General features: G+C 46.0%; 1 protein-coding gene across 4 annotated transcripts in view; it reads left to right on the top strand.

Moving 5' to 3' along the window:
* DAPK1 (death associated protein kinase 1) overlaps positions 1-4,772 on the top strand; it is a 209,989-nt gene extending 205,217 nt beyond the window's left edge. For all 4 annotated transcript variants that reach the window (XM_024995907.2, NM_001206038.2, XM_024995909.2 and 1 more), the window contains exons 25-26: positions 142-330; positions 3,161-4,772. In XM_024995907.2, coding sequence (XP_024851675.1) covers positions 142-330; positions 3,161-4,393 — 1,422 coding nt within the window. In that variant the 3' untranslated portion in view covers positions 4,394-4,772. The remainder of the gene's footprint in view (positions 1-141; positions 331-3,160) is intronic.
* The last annotated feature ends 7,870 nt before the right edge of the window (positions 4,773-12,642 follow it).

Here is a 12,642-nt window from a genome sequence, read left to right on the forward strand (position 1 = left end):
CCCCAGTACTTAGCCAAAAAAGCATGAGTGCACCCAAAAAATTCCATGCAGCAGTGCAGATGTGAGCAGCGTCATTTTTAATCCCAGCTCCCCCTGAGTCCCCACAGCAGAACATTGACCTGCCCATCCTGCATGTTCTAGGTCTGCCCTCCAATGACTCACCTATGTGAAAAGATCATCTCCACTTTGCCCTCCTGGAGGAAGCTCAATGGCCCCAACCAGCTGATGTCACTGCAGCAGTTCGTGTACGACGTACAGGACCAGTTGAACCCCCTGGCCAGCGAGGCAGACCTCCGGCACATCGCCCAGCAGCTCCACAGTGCTGGCGAGGTGAGCGCTCCAGCCTGGCAGGGATCTGGGAGGAGCCCCCCGGGATGCATTTCCAGCATCTGAAGGTGGGATGAGCTGGAGGGGCAGAGTGGCAACTGCTCACTGCCCCTGATGCCTCACAGGAGGGCTCGAGTGATTTCCTGAACTGTGATCCTCTGCTCTCCTGTCCACCTTAAAAGGGCTGTTTATTTGTTGTTGTCTTTTTTTTTTTTTTTCGCTTTGCTTTAGTTGGTTGGTTTTCTGGCTTCTCTAAGTTTGAGGGCAGAATTCCCACTACCCTGGGTGACTGGGCCTCTCCTCCCTCTCCGCATAGCACCTGGTGCTTAGCTGTGATTCCTGCAGCTTGGATGACTGCTCTCCATGAGGCGTGTCAGCTACACACAGACCTAGTGGGTTCACAGACAGTCAAGAAATGGCAGTGATGTATCCTCAGGGAGATGACATCTGGAGACACTAAGATGTGCCAAGCGGTGGTCCCCAGAGATGATCAAGAAATAGAAATCTCTGTTTCTGGTTGTGTTACATTCAGCACTGGGATGTAGTTTGGGAAGTCTGTTCTAATTGCTTCATATGCTGCCTGTCCCTCTAAAGGGGGCGTAGCCTTCACATGCTTCCATCTTGTGAAATCAGGAAACAGTATACGCTAGTCTGGAACAAGAAGAACAGTTCTGAACATGAAAACCCAAAAGCAGTTCAGAGAATCTTACAAACAAGAAGTTTGCCTCCCCATTCTCAGGGGCCACATTGGGCCCTTGGCCATGGATCATATAGGCTTGAAATTCTGATTAAATCAAGAAGCCAGTGATCCTAAAAACCTAGAGCCTCAGGCAATGATTGTGTCAGTCTTTGAATCCCCATGAAACCACAGGCTAAATCCACTAGCCCCTCCAGCAGTACTTTAAACGATTGCCTCCAAGGATGGGAAAAACGAAGGACCAAAGCTCACCTTATAGTGCTAGATATAAACGTATGTATTTTAACCACAATAATAAGCTCACTCTTTTTAATAACGTATTCTCTTGCCTTCTGGCATTTGACCAGCAACTTTCTAGCTAGTCAATTCAGCAATTCTTCTCTCCTTGCTCTTGAGACTTTAATAAGTAAATGAAGGTAAAAAGAAAAGAAGGGAAATCTGAATCAGGATGCCCTACTCTGGCTGCCAGCCCCTCTCCAGTACTGTTCTGCTCTCTAGAAAATAATCTAAGGTTCTCACTCAGATTTCATCAGTTGTTCTGTCTTTTTCTGGCTCAGGATCGCACATTGCACTCAGTCATCTGTCTCCTTAGTCGCTATCAATAAGGCACAGTGTATCTGTCTGTCTTCGGTGACCCTGAGGAGATAGTTATGTCTAGGACTAAACTGCAGACAGTATTCTACCAAAGTGAAAGTGAAAGTCGCTCAGTTGTGTCCAACTTTTTGCAACCCCATGGATAGTCCACAGAATTCTCTAGGTCAGAATACTGAAGTGGGTAGCCTATCCCTTCTCCAGGGGATCTTCCCAACCCAGGAATTGAACCAGGGTCTCCTGTATTGCGGGCAGATTCTTTACCAACTGAGGAATCAGGGAAGCCCATTCTACCAAATGCCTTATTAAAAACTAAAAGACACTGTTCTGCATTCCAGAAATGTCTCAAGTTTGAACAGAGGGCATCTCAAAGACTTAAGACTACAGGGAGAAAAGTGGGGGCTTCCCTGGTGGCTCAGATGGTAAAGAGTCTGCCTGCATCCCAGGAGACCTGGGTTTGATCCCTGGGTCAGGAAGATCCCCTGGAGAAGGGAATGGCTACCCACTCCAGTATTCTTGCCTGGAGAATTACAAGGACAGAGGATATAGTCTATGACGTTGCAAAGAGTTGGACATCACTGAGTAACTAACACTCTCTTTCACTTTTCATGCGGAGAAAAGTACTCCCAGTGCAAACAGGTCTCAGCCTCCATGCGAGATCACTGATCTTTGTAGAACTAACCAAGGACAGAAGAAAGTTGCTTCTGTTTGTGTGTGTGTGTGTCATTTTGTTTTCTAACTTCTGCTTTTTAAAGAAATGAGTATGACAGGAAAAGCTGAAGTCCCCTTTGGCCATCACCTCTCGTCTCATTCCTCCCTTTCCCCTCCAGGCCCAACCACTATGGTAGCATATCTTTCCAGAACAGTCTAATATAACATTCTTTATCTTTTTTGAAAAATTTCAAGCCTTCAGAGAAGTTGCAAGAACAGTAGGATGTATCCTCATATCCTCCAAACCTAATTTAACTAGCTGTTTACGCTTTGCTAAATTTGCTTTGTCTCTCTTCTGTTTATTTATTTGCTTTGCAAACATCATGACCTTTCACCTCTAAATAATTTAGCTCACATCTGCTAAGGAGGACATTCTCCCACATAACCATAATATAATTGATTATCATATCCTGGAAGCACAACGTTGATATAATACTATGGTTGAATTTATAGTCCTCTTTCAAGTATTTGCCACTTGTCCCAGTATTTTCTTTTACAGCTAATTTTATTCATTTGTGTATTTATTTTGGGATTCAGAATCCAGCCAAAAATCACCCATTGCATTTGGCTTCTGTCTCTCCCTCTCTTATTGCATTGGCCTTTTATAATAAGAGTCAAAGGTAGTCTTTTCAGAATCTCCCTTATGACATTGCCAAGCTGGTATTTCTTGGCTGAGAATTGATTTTGAGACCCCTCCATATGAATGTCCTGGGTCCTTCCTTATGGCATCTGCACAGATTTCATCCCTGCTCAGGCCCCTTAGTGGTTTGAGCAGCTGGGTTATCTGGCCCTCTGTGTTCCTAATGCATGACTTCCCCTTGTCCCCTTGGACAGATCAACATCATGCAGAGCGAGACCGTCCAGGACGTGCTGCTCCTGGATCCCCGCTGGCTGTGCACCAACGTTCTGGGGAAGCTGCTCTCTGTGGAGACCCCACGGGCCCTGCACCATTACCGCGGCCGCTACACCATGGAGGACGTCCAGCGCCTGGTGCCCGACAGTGACGTGGAGGAGCTGCTGCAGATCCTGGATGCCATGGACATCTGTGCACGGGACCTGAGCAGCGGGACCATGGTGGACATCCCCGCCCTGATCAAGACTGACAGCCTACACCGCTCCTGGACGGAGGAGGAGGACGAGGCGCGGGTCTACGGCGGCGTGCGAGTCGTCCCGGTGGAGCACCTCACCCCCTTCCCATGTGGCATCTTCCACAAGGTGCAGGTGAACCTGTGCCGGTGGATCCACCAGCAGAGCAACGAGGGGGATGCAGACATTCGCCTGTGGGTGAACGGCTGCAAGATCGCCAATCGCGGGGCCGAGCTGCTGGTGCTCCTGGTCAACCACGGCCAGGGTATTGAGGTCCAGGTGCGTGGACTGGAGACGGAGAAGATCAAGTGCTGCTTCCTGCTGGACTCCGTGTGCAGCACCATCGAGAACGTCATGGCCACCACGCTGCCCGGGCTGCTGACGGTGAAGCACTACCTGAGCCCCCAGCAGCTACGAGAGCACCACGAGCCCGTCATGATCTACCAGCCACGGGACTTCTTCCGGGCGCAGACTCTCAAGGAGACCTCACTGACCAACACCATGGGCGGGTACAAGGAGAGCTTTAGCAGTATCATGTGCTTCGGCTGTCACGACGTCTACTCGCAGGCCAGCCTCGGCATGGACATCCACGCGTCAGATCTGAACCTCCTGACCCGGAGGAAACTCAGTCGCCTGCTGGACCCGCCCGACCCCATGGGGAAGGACTGGTGCCTCCTTGCCATGAACTTGGGCCTCCCCGACCTTGTGGCCAAGTACAACACCAATAACGGGTCTCCCAAGGAGTTCCTCCCGAGCCCAGTCCACGCCCTGCTCCGGGAATGGACTTCCTACCCCGAGAGCACTGTCGGCATTCTCATGTCCAAACTGCGGGAGCTGGGGCGTCGGGACGCAGCGGACTTCCTGCTGAAGGCGTCCTCTGTGTTCAAAATCAACCTCGACGGCAACGGCCAGGAGGCCTACGCCTCAAGCTGCAACAGTGGCACATCTTACAATTCCATTAGCTCGGTCGTGTCCCGGTGAGGGCAGCCTTTGGCTTGGGCAGGGTCTCTTCCAACTGCAGGGGCAAGGGGGACACAGCCCATCTTTCCCACCAGAGATTCTGGCGCGTTCCTTCCTACGCCCACATCCTGAAGGACGCCCCCTCCCTCCCCGCCTCACCTATTTCTCTGCCACTACCTCCCTCCTCTCACACATTCCCTGATGTGTGAATGAATGGTCTTTCTAGTTCAAGAGCAGGCCCTATCCTTTAAACCTTTGGCCATTTGAAAAGCTAGCCACCCTCCACCTCTCATCCTCTAGTACCTTGCTTCTTAATGATAATTTTATTGGAATTCCTAACTTTTCAATGAAATTTTTTTAAACTGTTATATTAAATGTCCTTTAAAAAAAAAAAAGCGCACATTTATCCAAGATGTGTATTTCTTATACTCTTTTCTTTGTTATATCATGTCCTCAGCTTATCTCTTTTATATTTGTAGGAAAAACTCCCATGTAAGGAATCCCACTGTATGATTTATAAACAGACAATATGTGAGTGCCTTTTGCAGAAGAGGGTGTGTTTGAAATCATCCAAGTCAGCCCGAAGCTGTTGAGAAAGAAACACTCCCTCTCTGTCTCTTGCTGTATGCTGATCATCGCCAGAGGTGCTTCACCCGAGGGTTTTTGGTTGTTTTTTTTTTTTTTTTGGAAACTTGTGTTTCCTTTGGCAAGGAAAGGGGAGAAAGAAACCTCCTCTAGAGCAATTTCATGGCCAGTGTTGTTACTGCAAGACATGTTCGTGTTTGCTTCTGTTTCATCGTCAGTGTGAACGTTCACGTGGAACCTGCAGGCTGTCATGCTTCTTCATCCCCTGTCGTCTCAGGTAGAAGGCTGACACGGTCATAGGGAGCCAAGACCTGTGTGAGAATTCAGAAGACCCCAACTCATGATTTGTGGCAGTTTGTTGTCATTGTGCATAGCAGATGGTTCTCCACATTTAGATCCTGGTTTGAAAACTTCCTGTACTTGAAGTCGCAAAAAGAAAATAAAGGAAGCAAGTTTTCTTGCAGTGATTTTGAATTGTAATGGAGTTTTAAATTGAAATAAGGGAACATGTCCTAATTCTTCTGTCCTGAGAAGCATGTAATTTTAATATTATATCATATGTATATATATATATGCAGTATGTATATACATATATATTAATACAGGTATTTTTACTTAATCTTTAAGATGTAGTAAAAAAAGTTTTCTTTTTTGTTCTTTTTTTCTTTTCCTTTTTTTTTTTTTTTTTTTTATAAATAAACTGTTGCTTGTTGCATTAGCTTGTTGGTCTTTAATTCAAAAATGATTCTTTTTGTCATGTCTTCATTTGTCAGTACCCCACCTCGTGGGACCAGCCAGTCTAGAAAGTGATTAAACCTAAACTCTTAGGGCTGGAAATCAACAGCAGTTTATTAGGTGCTTAATTATTACTGAAGTTGGGAAAGGTGTGGAAAAGCAGAAAGAGCTTGGATGATGTAGAAAAGAAGCTCTTTCCATTTCCTTAGGTGAGCCCCAAAACCAAATTGTATCATTTAGTTCTCTGCTATGGGGAAACAGGAAGCTTTCTATTTCTGTACAAAGGTGGAGAGACTAGTGCCCTATGGGAGCAAGAGAAAACTTGCTACAAAAGATACATACCGGCCTGCCTTTACTCAGAGACCACACTGCCCCAGGCCATCAGGTTCAGTCCTGTATGATAGCTGTAAGTGTCAAAAACTCTAAGTGACAAAACCCATCTTTAGTAAAATCTCAATACTTCTTTAAAAAAAAAAAATTAGCAAAGAAAAAAAACTGTAAGGAAAAATACTGCAGTGGTGTGGTTGATGTTTTTCTGTGGTGGTGGAAGTAGAATTCATTTCTGTTTTGCCTAAATTGTCCTTAATAAACATGGTTTACTTTTATAGGGAGAAAATAAATTTTAATGAAATAAAATTTAAAGCTGCATACAGATAATGTGTCAAAAGGATGGCACTGAAATTGAAATCACAGTTGCCTTAGAGGAATAGAACCTCCTTTTATTTTTTTTTGGCCACACTCAGCTTACAGGAATTCAGTTTCCTGACTGGGGATCGAATGCAGGCAATGAAATTTCGAAATCCTAACTACTAGGCCACCAGAGAACTCCCAGAACCTCCTTCTCTTGTGTCAACTCCCTCCTGAATGTCAGCTTTGTTTCCTCCTGCTTCAGAAGTGCTTCACATCACAGGGTCTAGCACCAGGACATAGGGCCCAGGAGGCGAGGGCTGTGTCTGGCTGCATCAGTAAGTAAAATCCCAGAGAAAGATTCTGACTGCTCCAGCCTGGGTCATGCTCTGTCCCGGTGCTTCAAATGATTGGCCTGGCCCCGGGAACCCTGGGACAGTTTTGGGAAAGGAGCATTTCCCCCAAGAAGGGAGTCCTGTCAGCAGGAGAAAGGGACAGAAGGAGGATGCTGGGTAAATAAAGCAGAGGCGGCAAACATCCCGCACGAGTCTTGAGACTTTTGTTTTATGCAGGTGCCTGTTCATACGATTATGGGGCCACCTAAGCTCCTGAAATATTGAAGCCATACTTCAGAATCATTACTACCCAGAGTTTAAGGACCACTGAGCTCACTGCCCTTCCCTGGCAAGTGCTGTGGGGACATTCCAGGCGACATTCGGGGGTCTTCAGTGCCATGAACTCTAGCTAGGTTAGAACTGTTGCAAAACCCCAACATTAGTAGATGACTCTGCCTCCTACAGGAGGGAAGAAACCAAGCCATTCGTAGCCTCCTGCCCCACAGTGAGAATCAAAGGTTTAGGTTCTTAGGAGCCAGAAAAAGCCTTTTGTGGACCCTTTATTGGAGTTGCTGTAAAATGCACTTGGGCACATGTTCCTCATCCCCTGTGGTTGCTCTGGGGTGCCCAGGGTTCCCCTATAGAAAGGAGCATCCTAATGACCCAAAGTCTCTAAGGCATGGGTTAGAGGGGATTTCTGGGGATTCTGATTGGTTCAAAAATCTGGATCCCACACCTTTGAAAAGGAATCAGAATTCTGGGTGGTCTTTTTTGCAGAAAGCAGTTTACCATTACACTTACAGGATTCCCTGAAAACCATAAAACTACCCTTGGCCCTTTCTGGGATTCCCTGATGGCTCACTGGATAAAGAATCCACCTGCCAGTGCAAGAGATACAGGTTCAGTGCCTGAGTTGGAAAGATCCGCTGGAGAAGGAAATGGCAACCCACTCCAGTCTTCTTGCCTGGGAAATCCCATGGACAGAAGAGCCTGGCGGTAAAGTCCAAAGGGTCGCAAAGAGTCAGACTCGACTTAGCAACTAAACACTCTCTGGCCCTTTCCGTGTCCAGAGTCTCCACCAGTCTTTCTAAATCCTGCTGGTGTGACTGCAGAAAAGCCATACCAAAGTGAAGAGCTGGGCCTGGCTACTCCTGTATCAACAGCACTAGATGCTAGCCAGGCTGTAAAACTGAAGGGTAGCCAAGAGATCTGAGTTAATAGGGGAAGACCTTCACTAAGAATAAAAGGTGAGCTGCAGTTTTGCAAGATGAAAAAAGTTCTGGAGGTGCCAGTGGCACAATAATATCAGTGTATTTACTGCCACTGCACCATGCAGTTACAAGTTATTAAAATGAAAAAAAAATGTTATATTTATTTTACCCCAGTTTTTTAAGAACAGAGAAAAAAGAAAGCTGGAACCTAAAAATACCCAGGTAACTGTAAAGCTTGCTGAGTAATATACAAAACTACTCATGTGTTTAGTAATATATAAGACTACTCATGTGTTTGGTAATATACGAGACTATTCACGTGTTTAGTGCAGCCCAGCAAAGCATGTGCCCCCCACTTTAGGGGGAAGGTGAAATAAAAAAATGAAAGATTGCCTTTTGAAGGATTTGATATTTGTTATTAAAAAAAAAAACCTGTAAAATGGTTATCATGGAAGGAAGAAGTGAGAATTTTGTTTGACTTCTTTTCTTTTTTCATTTACTTGTTCAGGTTTTAGTTCTTTTTGTTGTTGAAAAGTTTCAATTCATACTTGTGAAGGCAACAATAGTCTTTTCAGGACTTTGGATTCTTGAAGATTTAATCAGGCCACGCTGTTCATGAGGATAAGGTGCTCTGATTTGTCATTCCCCAGATGTCTGTTGGGCACCTATTGCTATGAGGGGGTGCCAGCCCCAGGCACACAGAGCCTGGTGAGTTGGCACTTGATCCCCAGGCTGGCCTTCGGGCTCAACTAAACTCTTTCAGTTCAGTTCAGTCGCTCAGTCGTGTCCGACTCCTTGCAACCCCATGAATCGTAGCACGCCAGGCCTCCCTGTCCATCACCAACTCCCAGAGTTCACCCAAACTCATGTCCATTGAGTTGGTGATGCCATCCAACCATCTCATCCTCTGTTGTCCCCTTCTCCCCCTGTCCTCAATCTTTCCCAGCATCAAGGTCTTTTCAAATGAGTTAGCTCTTCCCATCAGGTGGCCAAAGTATTGGAGTTCCAGCTTCAACTTCAGTCCTTCCAATGAACACCCAGGACTGATCTCCTTTAGGATGGACTGGTTGGATCTCCTTGCAGTCCAAGGGACTCTCAAGAGTCTTCTCTAGCACCACAGTTCAAAAATATCAATTCTTCAGTGCTCAGCTTTCTTTATAGTCCAGCTCTCACATCCATATGTGACTACTGGAAAAACCATAGCCTTGACTAGATGGACCTTTGTTGACAAAGTAATGTCTCTGCTTTTTAATATGCTGTCTATGTTGGTCATAATTTTCCTTCCAAGGAGTAAGCATCTTTTAATTTCATGGCTGTAATCACCATCTGCAATGATTTTGGAGCCCAAAAATTTGCTCTCAGGGGGATATTTTCAGGGACTGTGACTGTGTTTGCAAGGCCACCTGAGGTTGAGGTCCATTTTATCATTGCAACCAAAGGTCATGTGCGGGTGGGAGGACTCAGCAGCTGCCAGGCAGGGGCCAGGTCAGGGCCAGCAACTTCTGCCCCTGCTGAACACCTGGTCAGGGAGGTGCCCCTGAAAAGGGATTTCAGGGAGTAGTCAGCCACTTCGATATGCATTTCTGGAAATGCGTGTGGTGGAGCAGGAAATGACCCAAGAAGGAAACAGCTGCTAATCCTGGTGGAAACACCTCAAACAGGTGCTTGTGTCTATTGTTCACAAGGCAATTCTCTGAGGAAAAGAAATGTGTGGGGTTGGAGCGGAAGGCAGGAAAGAAGCTTCACAGATACTACAGCAAAGGTTTCCGTGGCATCGGACTCTGATGCCCGTCACTCTAGGGGCTATTGCTTGGTGATGGTGGCCTGGCCAGGTGCCCAAGGCAGACACTAGCCTGTGGGGATCCTGTCAGCAGTACCATGAAGGGACCGAGACAAGCTCCTGTTGAATAATGTGTCTTGTCCCACTGAAATCACAGAATTTTATTGATGAAAAGAGATCCTACAGATGGTGATTTAACCACACTTTGGAGGGAAAGTGTTTTAAGAGATTTAGACCAAATAGTGTGGTTCAGTTAGTCACAATTTAGACTAAGTGTCAGGTCCTCTGACCACAACTGGGGTCCTTTATACTCCTCTGCTAAGTGTTTATGTTGTAATGTAGTATGTGTGTCATGAGTGCATGTGTATATGTATATATTGTGTGTGTATGCATAAGTGTGCACAAGTGTATGTGTGTAAGTATGTGTATACGTGTGCAGCATGTTCATGTGTCCATGCCTACATGTACCTGTGTGTACATGTGTCTAAGTGTACATGTGCTGTGCTGTGCTAGTTATCTGACTCTTTGTGACCCCATGGACTATTGCCCACCAGGCTCCTCTGTCCATGGGATTCTCCAGACAAGAATACTGGAGTGGGTTGCATGCCCTCCTCCAGGGGATCTTCCCAACCCAGGGATGGAACCCAGATTTCCCGAACCCAGGTCTCCCACATTGCAGGCAAATTCTTTACTGTCTGAGCCAACAGGGAAGCCCAAGAATACTGGAGTGAGTAGCCTATCCCTTCTCCAGCCAATCTTCATGACCCAGGAATTGAACCAGAGTCTCCTGCATTGCAGGCAGATTCTTCAGCGGCTGAGCTACCAGGGAAACCCAAGTGTATGTGTATATACATGTATAAGTTTGTGTATGAGTATATGTATGTGTGTATATGTGTGTAAATGTGTATGTGTTGTGTATTGTGTATAAGTGTGTGTTTATGTTTCATGAGCAGCTATTCTGGGCAAGAGCCTCTATTCCTGCTAATTCAGGCTTGACAGCCTATTTCCCACAGCCGGGGTGACTAACAACATCACGAGAAATTTCTTGCCCCATCCTGTGTCAACCTCCCGCACCAGTGTGACCCTCTGGGGTTCTGCACAGCCCTCATTACATCACAGCCAGTGTTGATGACAAAGTTCCTGTCTTCCCAGAAGGGAGAGGCACTCACCCTAGAGGGAGGCCAGGGCTGTTTCCTCTAAATCACAGGAATCTGGGACCAGTTCTCGCCTGGGAAGGAGAAGCCCCTGTGCTGAAGGCAGCAAACTGTGGTATACCGGCCCTCCCTGGGGCTCAACTGTGTCCTTCGGCTTTCGAGGCAATTCCATGCAATGGAAGTTGTTTGTTCCTTTCACTCTTTTTCTAGACATATTTTAATGGACATTAAGATGTACAATTTTATATGCCGCTCTTTTAAAAAATTGAAGTATAGTTGACATATTCTATCATTTAGTTTCTGGTGTGCTTGCTTTTTCTTTGATGTAATATGACAGCTGTTTCAATGTTACTAGAAGCTCTTCGAAAACATTAGTTTTAATGGCTGCATAATACTAAAATAGCATTGTCATATCCCAATTTGGCCTCGCTGTTCCTTACCATGAAATACTCAGATCTTTTTCCCCCATTATAAATAAAACTGGGACAAACATCTTTATGCATTTTTCCCTCCTGCATTTTGGATTAGCCATGAAACATTTGGGGTAGGGGTGGAGCTTTGTCATATGACAATTAAAAATCCAAGGTCAGAAACATTTATTGCTGAGCAAAAAAAACTGCATTCGTGTTGAACTCTGTCTGGACTTGTATTTTTCCAGAAAAGTGTTATTTTACCTATTAACTGTTAACACACTTTATGATGGTCTCTTACTACATTTTTTGCTGCTTATAACCACTTTTATAATATTATTCTTTTAGCAAGAATGGAAAGAAAATTCAGTCTTTCCACTGAGAGATGAAATATTTCCTGCCATATCAGTAAACAAGGCTGTCACCGCCATCAGTGATTACAGCCCTCCAGAGTGAGCTGGTGAGCCTAAGGGCACTGGGGAAGGAAAAGAATACCTGCCATCAGCCTCCAGCAGACTACAGCCACTCCCTACCTACGGTGAGCCCAAAGGAGCTCAGGATGTGAAAACACAGGATAGCTGAGATAGCTGAGATGGCCTCAGATAGCTGAGATGCATTTATGAAAGGAATGACTTCCATGAGCCCAGACTCCTGCAACTTCTATACAGAGAAAAGTGTTAAATTCCTGAACTTGGGATGCTTGCTGCTGCTGCTGCTGCTAAGTCACTTCAGTCATGTCCGACTCTGTGCGACCCCATAGACGGCAGCCCACCAGGCTCCCCCGTCCCTGGGATTCTCCAGGCAAGAACACTGGAGTGGGTTGCCATTTCCTTCTCCAATGCATGAAAGTGAGAAGTGAAAGTGAAGTCGCTCAGTCGTGTCCGACTCTTAGCGACCCCATGGACTGCAGCCCACCAGGCTCCTCCATCCATGGGATTTTCCAGGCAAGGGTACTGGAGTCGGGTGCCATTGCTTGGTTTTCTTTAATTCACAAAAGTACTTTTGACCTTCAGACTACCTGCCCTTTGTTCCAAAACTTCTATATAACCTGACTCCTCGCCTCACCTCCTAGGAGCAGTTCTCCCAGGGTTCTTGAGATGCTACCTCCAGACTTAAACACTAAAAGTGAAGTGAAGTGAAGCGAAAGTCACTCAGTTGTGTCCAACTCTTTGCAACCCCATGGATTATACGGTCCATGGAATTCTCCAGGCCAGAATACTGGAGTGGGTAGCCTTTCCCTTCTCCAGGGGATCTTCCCAACACAGGATTTGAACCAGGGTCTCCTGCATTGCAGGCAGATTCTTTACCAACTGAAAAATTCCCTCTAAATAAAAGATAACTCTCAGCTTTTAGGCTTTGTGTATTTTTTCAGTCAATATCACCATCATGAGACATGAAAATGGTTAGTTAATAATTACAGTTACTGATTGTTT

The sequence above is a fragment of the Bos taurus genome, chromosome 8, assembly GCF_002263795.3.
Source record: "Bos taurus isolate L1 Dominette 01449 registration number 42190680 breed Hereford chromosome 8, ARS-UCD2.0, whole genome shotgun sequence".
In the NCBI taxonomy this organism is placed as follows: domain Eukaryota; kingdom Metazoa; phylum Chordata; class Mammalia; order Artiodactyla; family Bovidae; genus Bos; species Bos taurus.